We start from the raw sequence: 15,653 nt of genomic DNA, 5'->3' as shown, positions 1-15,653 counted from the left end.
CAGGACCATGAGGGGTACGCCCACCCAATAAGATGGTGGGGCTTATCTAATGGGAGCTCATCAAAGCAAGCTGGACTGGGACTGATGGTGCATGTGATCAAACTGGACTCTCTGAACGTGGCTGACAAGGAGGGCTGACTGAGAAGCCAAGGACAATGGCACTGGGTTTTGATTCTACTGCATGTACTGGCTTTATGGGAGCCTAGGCTTTGTGGGATGCTCACCTTCCTTGACCTTGATGGAGGACCTTGGACTTCCAACAGGGCAGGGACTCCTGACCGCTCTTTGGACTGGAGAGGGAGGGGTTGGGGGTAGGGGGAAGCTAATAGGAGGAGGGAAGTGGTGGAAATTTTGAAGTAAAAATAAATAAAAAAGTAAAAATGTAGCCAGGCGATGGTGGCGCACGCCTTTAATCCCAGCACTCGGGAGGCAGAGTCAGCCAGATCTCTGTGAGTTTGAGACCAGCCTGGTCTACAAGAGATAGTTCCAGGACAGGCTCCAAAACCACAGAGAAACCCTGCCTCGAAAAAAAAGAAAAAAAAGAAAAAAAGAAAAAAAACAAAACAAAACAAAAAAAGTAAAAAGGTGCTGAAAAAATAAAATAAATAAAAAAATAAAAAATAAAACTCTGCCCAGTCTGTTACCTCTAGCCTTTTATTGGCTAACTCTCACATCTTGATTAACCCAATTTTACCAATCTTTGTAACACCATGATGTTGTGGATTACCTGGAAAAATTCTAACCAGCTTCAGTCTCAGGCAGGTGATTCATTGTATATGCCACACTGCCCTTTTTCCCTGCATCCAGTTCTGTCTACTCCATTTATCTAAGTGCTGCCCTATTAAAAGGCCAAGGAAGTTTTTTTTTTTTCATTAAACCAATGAAAGCAACATAAATGCAAAAGGACCTCCAACACCAATTTCCGGAGTTCTCAAAAGTGGTTCTCCTTCCCATCCTTTATAATCAATTCCCTCAGAGATGTCACCTTCTTCTCACCTTACTCATCAATATAAACATTGTATACAATGTTGAATATTTTACTCACTGATTTATATTCTATAAGTTTTTCTTTGTACACCAAGGTAAGACAACACTAATGAAACAATCTACATTTAATCCTTTGAGTCTGTCTGGACAATAGGAATATAAATCAAACTCTGATGATTATGATCTCTGCTTTTCTATTAACATTCACATCCTTAAAAATTTAACATCTTAGTGTTTCAAAGGAGACAGACTTTTTGAAAATAAGTGTTTTCACAGATGTCAGGGAATGATAGGATAACCAAAATGCAAAAGATTAAAATGCAATATATGCTTTATGAAACTTCCAAAGAGTAAGGATATAAAGTCACCCCCACACACACACAGACACACAAACACACACACATACACACACAGAGAGAGAGAGAGAGAGAGAGAGAGAGAGAGAGAGGCTGTGGAGGAAGGGGTACCTTCATCCATTGCTGGTGGGAATGCAATCTTGTGCAACCACTTTGGAAATCAGTGTTTTGGTTTCTCAGGAAATTTGGGATCAACCTACCCCTGGACCCAGCAATACCACTCTTGGGAATATGCTATCATATGACAAAAGCATTTGTTCAACTATGTTCATAGCAGCGTTATTTGTAATAGCCAGAACCTGGAAACAACCTAGATGCCCTTCAATGGAAGAAAGGATGAAGAAAGTGTGGAATATATACACAGTAGAGTACTATACTGCGGTAAAAAACAATGACTTCTTGAATTTTGCATGCAAATGGATGGAAATAGAAAAAACTACCCTGAGTGAGGTAACCCAGATGCAAAAAGATGAACATGGGATGTACTCACTCATAATTGGTTTCTAGCCATAAATAAGGGTTGCGGAGTCTACAATTGCTGAACCTAAAGAAGCTTAAGAAAGTGAACCCAAGGAAAAACATATAGTTATCCTCTTGGCTATGGGAAGTAGACAAAATTGCCAGGGATAAAATTGGGATCTTGGGGTTGGGGTGTGATGGGGGTTAGGGGAGATGGGGAGAGAAAAATGAGAAGGGGAGGATGGGGGGAACTTAGGGAAACAGGATGATTGGGATAAAGGAAGGTTGGATAGGAGAGCAGGGAAGCACAAATCTTAGTTAAGGGAGCCACCTTAGGGTTGGCAAGAGACTTGAACCTAGAGTGGTTCCTATCAGCCCAAGGCAATGTCCCCAGTTAGTTCCTTGGACAGCTGAGGACAGGGAACCTGAAATGGCCCTATCCTATAGCAATACTGACAAATATCTTGCCTATCACCATAGAACCTTCATCTGGTGATGGATGGAGATAGAGCCAGAGACCCACACTGGAGCACTGGTCTGAGCTCCCAAGGTCCCAATGAGGAACAGAAGGAGGGAGAACATAAGCAAGAAAGTCAGGACCACGAGGGGTGCACCCACCCCCTGAGACAGAGGGGCTGATCTATTGGGATCTCACCAAGGCCAGCTGGACTATGACTGAAAAAGCATGTGATAAAACCGGACTCTCTGAACGTGGTGAACAATGAGGGCTGATGAGAAGCCAAGGACAATGGCACAGGGTTTTGATCCTACTTCTTGTTCTGGCTTTGTGGGAGCCTAGCCAGTTTGGATGCTCACCTTCCTAGACATGGACGGAGCAGGGAAGTCCTTGGACTTTCCACAGGGCAGGGAACCCTGACTGCTCTTTGGACTGGAGAGGGAGGGGGAGAGGAGTGGGGGGAGGGGAAGAAAGGTGGGAGGAGAAGGAGGGAAATGGGAGGCTGGGAGGAGGCTCAAATTTTTTTTTCCTTTTCTCAATAAAAAAAGTAAAAAAAAAAAGAAACATAAAGAGATAAAAACTGTTTGAATAAAAGAATTTATTTTCCAACTAACATACTTAAGAAATATTCTCAGACAAAAGAAACATAAGCAAGAATTGGCAAATATAACCAACTAATAAGTGGCATGGATGGGAAAATATAAGGAAACATTTGCTAGAACAAAGCTGTAAACACATTTCTAAAATCAAGGACCCTGTATTTCATCTCAGGAACCAAATATGTACACACAGAAACACATGATTACACATATAGGTACACACACATGAGCATACACACATCATAAAACAAACAGTAAACAAAAAATTAACTTTTTTAAAGTCAAAAGTTCAAATTATTTTCTGAAGCTCATGTTCTCTCTTTAATGTGATTATTTGTAAAATATAATAAAAACGCAGATACATGCTACCAACATATAATTACATTAGGAGAGCAAGTCCAAAAGAGAGTATATCAACAAACTATTGGACGAAAGAAAAACTAAAAACAATATGGGAAAACTTCAAACTCTGTATCTCCACGTCTGATTCAGAAAGCTCTTCAGATCTAATTATTTTTGGTTTGTTTGACTATAACACCCTTGATCTGGTTCCAATTTCTGATAGGAGCTCTCCTGAGAAGGTATACCATGACTCTGACACCTCCAACATGTTGGAATCTTCAATGCAATTCAGGCTTCACCTTCACAGCTTTATTCAACAGCCTCAGCGAGGGTAAGGTAAGGCTTCCCATGGTGAGTGAACAAAGTATGGCACATCACTTTGAGACAGTATCAAGGTCCTCCCTGCTATATTAAGGATGAGCATGATATCTCTCCAAAAAGAATGGGCTTCAAAAATCCAGTTCAAGCACTAGGGATATATCCTGGTCACATCGCCAGTGGCTCCAGAGACTGCCATAGCCACACAGTTGTCACTCAAATTTAGAGAGTCTATTTTGGGCTTATGCAGGCTCCCCCACAATCAGTCTACAGTCAATGAGATACAATTAGCTTAGGTCAGGTGGTTATGTGGGTATCTCCATTATGGGCTTGACCCATTTGTTCATATTATTGCTCCTCTCTCTCTTTGACTGGAATCTGAGAACTCAATCATGGTACTACTTGTGTATCTCTACACCTGTTTCCATCAGTTCCTAGATGATGTTTTTTATGATGACAATTAAGGCAGTCATCAGTCTGATTACAGAGAAAGGGCAAGTCAGGTACCCTCTTCACTATTGCTCAGGATCTTAGCTGGAATTGTACTTGTGATTCCTGGGAATTTTTCCAGTACCAAGGTTCTTGCCAGTGATGGAGGAAGGTCATTGGTTAAATAAAACGAAACTGCTTGGCCCTCATTGATTAGAAGATAGGTGGGAGGAGTAAACAGAACAGACCGCTGGGAGGAAGAGGAAGTGAGCTCAGACTCTACAGCTCTCCTCTCGGGAGCAGATGCCTCAGAGAGATGCCATGCCCCGCTCCCGGGCAGACACACATGATGAAGCTCCGACCCAGGATGGATGTAGGCTAGAATCTTGCTGGTAAGCGCACCTAGCTATGCTACATAGAATATTAGACGTGGGCTAGTCCAGGTGCGAGAGTTATCCTAGAAGAGGCTAGATAGAAATGGGCCAAGCAGTGATTAAAAGAATACAGTGTCAGTGTAATTATTTCAGGTAAAGCTAGCCTTGTGGGCAGCGGGGTGCTGGGGACTCAGCCCCGCCACTCCTATTACTACAAATGGCGCCCATACGTGTGGACAACTGTATCCACTGAAAGCCTGAGAAAGCTTGGGAAAGAGTAAAGCATGCTTTCTTGGTAGCTGTCATTTCTCGGTTCTATTCTGCTTGCTAGAGGCAAGCAAGTGCTCTCATCTAAGAGAGGCTTCCTGACTCAGCTTTAGCTGCAAAACCCTGCAGCTCATTAAGAGGTCCTGCCACAAAACACTTAAATGGTGTTGACAAAAAGCTGAACGCATGCTTTTCGGTTTTCAGCTGTAGCAGGAAAAAAGCTGCACCGTTTAATAATGCCAGCTTTCTGGGCCGTCCTGCCAGGGCAAACTCTGACTGTTTGAGTCAGGAGGGCCAGCTACAGAGAGAGGACTTGAGTGTTGTCTGTTGCAGTTTGTTTGATGGCAAGGACCTTGAAACACTGTAGACTTGTGACACTGAATGCGGCTCTGGCCGGTACCTCAGCCACAACAAGGTTGGAATGGCAGAAAGCAAAGGAATGGGCTACATCTAGCTCGCAAAGCCACGGTTTTAGTCCTACTGAGATTGCTTGGTACATTAAAGACTCATATGGTCAGAAAAAGAGAGAGAGATACAGTAAAAAGAGAGATTCAAAGACAAAGAAAATTTTTAAATGATTTACACTGTGTTAAAAATATATGCAGACTAAAAGTTGAAGTTCTTAAAGTAAAAAACAAAACAAAAAAAAGCAAGAGAGTTGTTGTGTGTGGTAGTACACACTTTTAATCCCAACACTTGGGAAGCAGAGGGAGATTAACCTCTGTGACTTTGAGGTGTGGTAGTACACGCCTTTAATCCCAGTGCCTAGAAGGCAGAGACAAACAGATATCTGTGAGTTCAAGGTGCAGTAGCGTACACCTTTAATCCCAATGCCTGGGAGGCAGAGACAGGTGGATCTCTGAGAGTTCGAGGACAGCCTGGTCTACAGAGTTATGCTAGGTCAAAGATACAGAGAACCTGTCTCAAAAAGCAAAAAGTCAAAAGTAAAAATAAATGAAATAGAGGTTAAAACAAAGCTGTACAAAGATGGAAAAAAGACAGAGAATTTTGATACTGTATGCTATTATGCTCTCTTTGAATTGTTTGAATGCTGAGGAAGGAGCAACATTTGCTAAAAGATATTTATTTATAAATGCTGTTGAACTAATCCAACATAGATATTTTGATGCCTTGACTCTGAAATTTGGATCTAAGGACATGACACTTTGGAAAGGAGTTTCTTATTTTGTTTTCACAGAGGATGAGACCCTGTTCATTTCTTCTATTCTGATTTGGTATGATGGACCACGCCCTCCTGAAGGGTTGGTGTGAACACCTTCAGAAAATTGCTTTGCTCAACTGCCAACTGAGATGAAACTAGCACATAGGTTATACCATGAAAGACCTAATTAACGACGCCCCCATTCAGCAGGAAGCAGTTTGGAGAGAAAAAACTGTGCCCATGTTCCCAAATATGGTTTATAAATGTTCTTTTACATTTAAAGGGGAATATGATATAGATATGAGTAATTTGCATTAGTATAGATTTTGCTTTATTGATAGAGATTTAAGGTCAATTTTGTTATATGTATATGCATATTTCTGCTATTGATTAAGATATTGTGAGTGTGTAGTTCATTTTTAAAATGTAATGTATAATTAGGAAATATAGGTTGTTAATGGATAATCATCGATAATAGTAAAGCGTGTAGTCATGTTAGTTAGATTTTCTAGATATATAGAGATATATTTCAGATAGGCATTCTTCATATCTCTCAAAAGCTTCAGAATATGGCATTTAAGATGTTTTAATAACTTAGGGCTTTTCATGACAAGGAGACACGTCTGCCCCTGGCAGCACCAATCTACTTCAGGAAGAAGATGGGCATCGAAGAGGATCCTTATGGAGTTTGATAGCCATTTGGGCAAGAAACTGCTCTTGCCTGGACTATTGCATAAACTGGACACAGAGAACCCACAGAGAGAGGACTACTGAACTTGCCTAAGGTGAGATGATCTGTCGGGGTTCCTGATTCATGAAAGAGTCTGCGAGACATTCTGCAGGGCAAAACAGATAGTGACTGAACTGACTTTGAATTTTCCTGCGTTATGGAAATGTCTGCTGGATACCATGGGCCTGAAGGCTGAAGATGGATGCCCCAATGGTACAGAGGAACTTTGGGTGACTGTCCAGGCAGCGAGATGTCTCTGTCATTTCTAGAGTTTTAAAAGTTGCTTTTTTCTTGTTTACTTAGGTAGTATTGTATCTTTCTGGAGTCTTTGATGGAGTTAAGAATAGTTAGTTATAGTTATAGTTTTCCTTAGTTATGATAAAGATTATTGTAACTTTTACTTGATAACTGTTTTGTTATATGTAATTTTGCTATGTTAAAGTTAAAGTCTTTTTTTCTTTTGTTTAAACTGAAAAAGGGGAAATGTTGGAGGAAGGTCATTGGTTAAATAAAAAGAAACTGCTTGGCCCTCATTGGTTAGAAGATAGGTGGGAGGAGTAAACAGAACAGAACGCTGGGAGGAAGAGGAAGTGAGCTCAGACTCCACAGCTCTTCTCTCGGGAGCAGACGCCTCAGAGAGATGCCATGCCCCGCTCCCGGGCAGACACACATGATGAAGCTCCGACCCAGGATGGATGTAGGCTAGAATCTTCCTGGTAAGCGCACCTAGCTATGCTGCATAGAATATTAGACATGGGCTAGTCCAGGTGTGAGAGTTAGCCTAGAAGAGGCTAGATAGAAATGGGCCAAGCAGTAATTAAAAGAATACAGTGCTGGTGTAATTATTTCGGGTAAAGCTAGTTTTGTGGGCAGCGGGGTGCTGCGGACGCAGCCCCGCCGCTCCTATTACTACATGCCTCCATCATCATGGAGGCTCCATCAATTAATAAGTCTTTTCTTTACTCTCCCTCTCTTTTCTCCCATCTTGGTCATCCTATTCTCTCCCCGTCTTCCCCTTCCTTCCTTTCACTCTCTCTACTCCTTCATGCTCTCAAATAGAACTTCTTCTTATAGTTTTATGTACTAAAAAATTGTAGAAGAAACAATATGAATTGATAAAAACAGAAATTTCCATTCTGAAGTAAAGCTCTTGCTTGGGGACAACCTTTATCACATCCATTTTCTTTCTTCATTTACTTGGTATCTTGGTGTAGAAGATTGAATTGCATGGCTCCTATAGCCTCCTGTGTTTGAATACTCTATTCTCTTTTCTAAACTCTTTAGAAATATTTAGGAATTATAATTTTTTTTGAGGAGGCATATTATTAGGGTGAGATTTGAAGTTCCAAAGTCCTGCTGTCAACCCATGTGCTTTCTCTACCTCCTGGTGGATCTAGATATGAGTTCTGAGCTTTCCTGTTACCCCACTGTTGCAACAATCATTAACTCTGTGCTTCTTAAATTATAAGCCAAGTTAAACATGTTCTCTTATAAGTTACTTTGGTCATGGTGTTTCCTCACAGCAACTGGAAAGTAACTAGAAGACCAGGTTTTCACATGAGATCATGGCTCTGAATATAAGATACAATCTGAATTTTCAGAAGTGAATACAGGAAGGGGAGATGCATGGTGACAGAGTTATTATTTTATGTTGGACAATTGCTCAGGTAGCACTGTCCCATGGACTCAAAATCTTACAGGCTTCATTACTGTCTCAGTGAAATATTTCTTGTACAAAGCAAACACAAGGAATTTACAGAATGAGGGAAAGTGATAATTTGTTTGTTGACTATTTTATTTTTTTATCTGAGATATAGTATCTACTTTTCTAGCACAAGTTTCTTTAGAATTTTCTAGAAATCCAAGATTGATATTTAAATTATATTTTTTCTGATTGAAGTCTCAATGATGGGATTATAGAGAAACATTATAAAGCTCAGCATTGTATTTTATATATACATATATAATTGAATAAAACTTACATATATTCACATATGATTATAAAAATAGGGGAGGTAATAGTAATATTGTGTGATATGAAAGTAGACAATGAGAATACTCATTTAGCTTTAAGTAGGATATCAGATTACAAGGGACAAGATACTTTGTTAAGCCACCAAAAGTAAGAATATATGACCAAAATTGTTTGGAAACACATTATTTTCTAGTTCTATTTTAATGCAGAAACAATGAAGCACACTTCATGGAGCATAATGTTCCCTAACAATACAGAAATTATCAATGAAAGATGCTAGTTTCATGGATAGGAATGTCCTTTAAAAAGAAAGTCTCCCAAGCCATAAAACAATGCAGAAAATGACACCTTCATCCCTAAAAGTAAATTCACCAATGAAAAAAAAATAAACAAGACCCCATATGCCCATGGTTTCTGGATGCCATGCTCCTGCTCCAAATTCCTCTCATCAACATCCCTTCCCCACTTCTCCAGCTTTTATTGTTTGTCTACAGTCCTGGCATTAATCTGTTGAACTGGGATTCTTTCAACAACAGGTTGATTTCCGCCTATCCTTCCACTCTAAAACTGCATAGATGTTCCGCCCTTATGTTTAGGTTCTCCCTTACAGCATCTTCTAATTTGGTCCTTAATGGGACCACCTGAGTGCTTCCCTGGCTTCTGCAGCCTACACCAGGATTTTTAAGTTGGAGCTGGTCATGGTATGGCATACTTTTTCAGAGGTGGAGTCAGGAACATGGCAGCTCTCAGAGGAGGGGGGCTTGAGGTAGAATTTTCCACCCAAATATTATCTAAGACCCACTCCCTGTCAAAGAACTAGTGTCTGGTATTGCAAAGACAGTTAAGTATCAATGATTGAGGAAGACATACACCTTGTGAGATAACATAACTGGAGTTTTGCTGAATAGGCCTGGTGTCAAATTGTCTTCTACATAGTTACATTTATCCTTGTAGATTAGTAATGCTGTGAGACTTCATCTGAGACTTTTTGTAGTGGGTGGTACTTAATATAGATAAGTATTCACAGATTTTCAAAGTGATAAGAAAAACTGTGGAATGCAAGTACTTATTCTAAGAAGATTTACCCTTTCCTTCTGACTCAAAGGACATCAGAAACATGATATAGGAGATATTATTGATATGATTACCTGTATAAGAGGCAGCAGATGATACATAACATATTTTCATGTGGTATGGAGGAGGTGTTAATGAGTATTCACTACTCATGGACAGTCTATTAGCAGAAAAAGGCTATTGGGAATGTGTGTGATATGTTCCAGAGTACAAGCAAAAAAAATATAATTTACTAGATCAAACCAAAAATAACAATAGAATTGGAGGGAGACATTAGTGAATAAGAGTCCCAATATAAAAGAAAAAAACAGCCATTGGACATAGAAACATAAAAATAATCATTATTTGTAATTTTAATTAAATTTTAAAAGAATAAAATAAAACAGAAAGAATAGCATGAGCAGTATATGGAACAACATAAAATGAATATATGCCTATATTATGGTTTTCTAAAAAGAAGAGAGAAAGATAGACATACAAAAATCATACTAATTGAAGTACTTTCTGAACATCCCAGGTCTTTGAAGCTCAAAGACTTTCAGATGAATTCATTGCAAAAGATCAAATCCAGAAAGAAATATAAATTAGACAAAGGGTGGAATTAAGTTACACTTAAAGAAATCCTATTAGGTAGATACTAATTTCTTTTTTTTACCAACATAACATTTTTATTAATTACTTAGGAATTTTATACAACACACCATAAATTCACTTGCAAATCCAAAAATGAGGAGAGAACTGGAAAATACAGTCAAAATTCTATCAAGAACAGTAAATTTTCTATTCATCTGGAAAATACAATTAACAGGAACATTGGAAATGGGGAAACATAGCCACTCTCTGAAAACTGAAAGGTAATTTCACCTGAAAATAAGAAAAATAAGTTTGCACTAAATTCATACAAATAATAGAGTAAAAAATAAAGTGCATTAATATATAAAAATACCAAACCTTGAACAAAAAGGGAAAATAGAAGAAAAATTTTCAGAACAACTAAAAAGTATTAACATATTCCCAGTATGTACATATGTACATATTCCTACCCATTGATAACTGTGCATATACTTGCAATTAGCCATGCAGTCAAAATAGAATAGCTGGATTGAAGGGAAAAAAGAACCACTTGTTAGTCAGAAAATACATACTTCATTAGTAAAGATATAGTATGAAATTTAAGGACTCAGTGAACACACTTTATATTAGAAAACAGGGGAGAAAGATATGCAATAATTTGTATTAACAAAATGGAATTTAATTCAAAAGCCCAAAAGTTTGCAAATGAAGTAATTGTGTACTTAAGGAGAAAGTTTAACAAAGGAATAAGTCTGCATTTCCTGTCTTCTTTACTGGCTAATTTTGAGCAACAAATGTAAACAAGGACTATAAGATCAGAATGAGTTTTTCACTCTGCTTTACTCCCACCATTCCTAGTTGCAGGGAAGGCTCTTGTTTGTGATTCTCCTGAGGCCTGCACAGTATCATTGTTTTTGTAGCTGTTGAGGCCATAAATGGATGACCAATGAAGTATAAACAGGGTGCTCACGCTCCAAGGCCCTCAACTGAAACTCATAATCTGGAGTTCCTCACCACCTCTTTCTCTCACATTTAAATAACATATTTGTCAGCTGGATTACCCTAAGCAAGAATGTTTTTGTTAGGGTCTGCATCACTGTGGGAGGAACATGTGTAGCTTGCTTGCAGTAATAAACTCCCAAATCTTCAGGCTCCACCCAGCTGATCTTGAGTGTGAAATCTGACCATGACCCACTGCCACTGAACCTGTCTGAGACCCCAGAAAATCGGTTGGAAACCTCATAAATTAGGAGCTGTGGTGACTGGCCTGGCTTCTGAAGAAACCAATATAAATAGGTATAACCATCATTGGCTACAAGGCTCTGACTAGACCTGCAGGAGATAGAGGCTTGATCGCCAAGACTGACAGTTAGGGACAGTGGAGATTGGGTCATCACAACATCACTGCTGGAAGCTGAAATAATGAGAGAGAAGTATAAAGTTATCAAAAAGCTTCATGAAAAATCTCTGTGGTTTCTTTTTTGATATTTATTTCAACTCTGATGTTTGTTTTTTACATGCAATGTTTTATACAATAAAATTCCATTTTTAATAAAACAAGTGAACTAAAAGCCTTAACAATTTTCTAGGAATAAATTTTACCATCCCACACCATATGCATCATAAAGTCATGATAGCACAGATTATGCCCAGTCAGAATCTTGCTCTCACAGATATAAACTTCACAGGCCCCATCCTGAAAGATAACACCCATCTTATTATACACAGACAGAATACATGTGACCAGAAATGGGACCAAACTCATCTGCTCTTCCCATCCTCCCTTTTTTCTTCCCTCTTTGCTCACCAGGAATCAAGAACAACAGAAGCCCCAACAGCAGAAACCTTAACTTCATTTTGAAAGGAAATCTTGGAGACTGATTAGTCACTGGAAGGTGACAGCAGAAATAATATTTCAGAGTCGCAAGGGTGGGCCTTCCCTAGGGAGCAATATGCAAAGTTCCAGGGTTAGTGCTTCAATATAGATAGAGGGAAGAGTCATGTAATCTTCTCATGATGGCAAAAATTCACATAAAATATCTTTTGCATCAAGGGTGTCAAAGGTAAAACAAAATGTGGTACTTAATAGAAAAAGAACATGCTAAAATCTATCAATCTAGGCAGCACCAGACACTCTATAAAGGTTTATTACAGAAAGCTAGAAAGAGTGACAATGAGCACACATATGGAATCATTTTCTATGAGTTGAGTAACTATGCCTTTACTCTTCTTCCATCAAATTTACAGAAAAACAGCTGTCATTTAAAAATATTAAATCTGAAAGTTTGGAGACATCTTTCCTGTGGTTCATTGAATTTGCCTCCAGAGAAGAACAAAAAAATACAAGGAAAATATATCTTAAGTGTTTATCCTGAAACCGTAACAGTGGTAGATACTAAAAATAATTATCAATAGAAATATGGTTTGGGGAAATTTTGGAAGTGAGGAATGGGTCTCTGGTGTTGCTGCTAATGGTGTTTCACAGGTGAATTTCAGCTCAATTGTTTTATATGAAATATATATATATATATATATATATATATATATATATATATATACACACACACACTTTTATGCAGGAATTATAGCTCAGAAAAGTAATGTTTTTATATTTATTTGCTTATCATGTGTTTGTATGTATGTGGAGACATGTGTATTGCTTATGACACCTGTGGATGCAGAGGATATCCTGGGTTCCACTCCTGTCTGAACATGTTGTTCCATGTGAAATATCAAGTTGTTTCATGTGATGATAGTCATTCCTATTCATTGAGAAACCTAAACAGTTCATCCAATGAAATGATTTTAGAACCATATGAGAATCTCTCTCGGTGTTGATAGGTAGCTCAGGAGTTAAGAGTACTTGCTGTTCTCCAGAGGACCTGAGTTTAGCAACTAGCACCTGTTCTGAGCTGCTCACATTGGCTTATAACTTCAATGCCAGGAGAGTTTATACTCCTTTCATTCCTCTGTGGACACTGACTTGCACAGACAGAGACACCAACAAATACACATAAATTTAAAAAGAAAAAAATCTGTTTCTAAAAGATAGAAAGCTATTAATTATGTGCAAATACAAGAGAAAAGGAAAATTTTATGTCTCAGAAACAAGAGTATGGAATTTAGGGTAGCCTGTAATTAAAGTCTGAACAAAGTCTTGTCAAATTAATGTAAACTAGAAGAAGGAAAATCAATTGAGAAAATGTTTCTCTTTTAATGGCCTCTAAGCAAGTGGGGGTATTAATGATAGATGCAGAAAGACCCATCCCTATGAAGACAGTTCCACATAGGGCAGGGAACCCTGAATGCTGTTTGGACTGGAGAGGGAAGGAGAGGGGGAGTGAGGGGAAAGGAAGGAAGTGGGAGGAGGAGAGGAGGTGGAAATTTTTAATATAAATAAATAAATAAATAAATAAATAAATACAGTGCCACACCTGGACAGATGTTCCTGGGGATTATCAGAAATCAGGCTGAACAAATCATGGGAAGCAAGTCATTATTCAATTCCTCCATGGCCTCTGCTTCAATTCCTTCCTCCTGGTTCCTGACTTGCTTGAGTTCCTAAATTCATGTTTCCTCATGATACACTGTGATGTGAAACTCAATCCTCCATAAGTTCTTAAGAACTTTCTGGTGTTCATTACAATATAAAGCAATCTAGGATATGCCTTAAAGTTTTCACTAGCACCTATGTCCAATTTGCAAAAAAGTCTTCTTAAGATAAAGGCTCTCGTTGATTCATAGGACATAATGAGAAAAAGCAGCTTCATGTTATCTCCTTATGGTGTCTTACAAAAGATCTAACCTTTCAGAATTTTTCTTAGTAGAAATCTTAAAACATGCCAGATTTTTTTTATTACTTTGAATGATAATCTATTTCCCTCATAGGCTCTGTGTTGTTGAATAACAAAGAAGTAAAAGTTGACAGAGTCCTCTATGTAGGTGAACAAAACTAGATCTACTATTTTCGTGCCTCAGGATAATCTTTTCAGGTGACCCCACCAGTCCCATGCATCTTTATTTGTAGATTGTCTCCAGGAATTATGATAGTTAGTTAGATTTTTCTCAGTAGAGTCAGTCTGATGTCATAGCCTCAACAAATGGAGAGACAATGTTAATTCCTTGGTACTCAAATCCATGGTGAGCATTTTGAACACAATAGTAGTTGCCAGATGTGTCAGCTTCTCAAAGCTTAAAAAAACAGTAACAGGAGGGCAACCAAAATAATACAAAGAATAGCATGTAGCCAGGTGGTGGTGGTGCACACTTTTAATCTCAGCACTCGGGAGGCAGAGGCAGGCAGATCTCTGTGAGTTCGAGGCCAGCCTGGTCTACAAGAGCTAGTTCCAGGACAGGAACCAAAAGCTATGGAGAAACCCTGTCTCAAAAAAGCCCAAAATAAAAGAAAAGAAAGAATAGCATGTAATTCTGTTTAGCTATGAATAAATTTACTCATAAACCTCAAATGATCAAAAGTGAGCCAGCATATTTTATATTAAATATGAAAATTAAAATTTTATTTCCAAACATATGTTTAATAATTAGGTTTATTGTGTAAGCCATGTTTTATAGGCTTAGGAAACATAAAATGTTAAAATTTTATAAAGGTTAGAAAACAAATATATTACACTTCTCTTCCCCAAGTATTTTGTTTGTTTATATCTTGATTTTTATGTATTTCATTTATTTTATTTATTTATTTGTTTGATATAATGAGACATAGGATGTCATCAAACCAATGGTCTTTCTGCCTCCAATTCCTATATCTACCAATTCAGGCAGTTGCCAGGATTTGTGAGTCCCTAACTTTTTAAAGGAATGATTTCCCCTCCAATTTCTAAATAACTTTCCTTTCTGCACTGATATTTAGTTAAAAGAGACAGTTACTATTGATTATCAAATTACCTCTTAGATTTTGTCTGAGACTTAACAAAATTCTTTCTATAGATTTCTGAAGTGTAAAGTTTTTCAGCAGTGTTTTATACTTTTAATGGTATATGCATATGTTTATTGATTTATCAACTTAGTACAAGTTTCACTTTCCTTAAAAAGAAATGAGGATTTGCTTCTATCACATTGGCCTATGGGCAAGTCTGTGGGGGCATTGTCAACTCTAGGAGCTCAGTCTACTTCTTGACTGTGGGTCATTCCATCTTGTTGTATACATAACAAAGGAAAATAAGCTGTCAATTTTGGAATGCTGTGGAAAGTATATTTCCCCTGAGGTGAGTGTAGGATTAACTATTGGCTATTAAATTATTCTTGGAGAGAGAAAGACATTGTCTTTATTTATGTACCCACACATGAGCACACTAATCTCCAAGAGAAAATTATAAAATAAATCTTGATAAAGGAAGCATTATAGTTAAATTCAGTGGGTCATGTAAGAAAACACAACAAACAAACAAACAAACAAAAAACCCAGATGATATCGATGTAGCAAAAAAGAAAGATAAGACTGGGTGTGTGTGTAAGAGAGAGAGTTATAAAGCAATGCATGTTTGCATAAAATTTTCAGAACAATTACAAAATAAAATAGAACAGCATTTCA

At 38.1% G+C, this 15,653-nt stretch overlaps 1 gene segment (V, D, J or C); it reads right to left on the bottom strand.

Moving 5' to 3' along the window:
• Window positions 1–8,478: 8,478 nt before the first annotated feature.
• Window positions 8,479–11,958, bottom strand: LOC121432927. The segment is given in 3 exon segments: window positions 8,479–8,609; window positions 11,214–11,516; window positions 11,910–11,958. Coding segments are annotated over 3 exon segments (483 nt in total).
• Window positions 11,959–15,653: the final 3,695 nt, after the last annotated feature.

Source organism: Microtus oregoni, unplaced genomic scaffold, assembly GCF_018167655.1.
Source record: "Microtus oregoni isolate MIOR12 unplaced genomic scaffold, Mior012 000002F_ref0000024, whole genome shotgun sequence".
NCBI classification, from domain to species: domain Eukaryota; kingdom Metazoa; phylum Chordata; class Mammalia; order Rodentia; family Cricetidae; genus Microtus; species Microtus oregoni.
The sequence above is the reverse complement of the archived record's forward strand: the minus strand, read 5'-3'. Positions and strand labels throughout refer to the sequence as shown.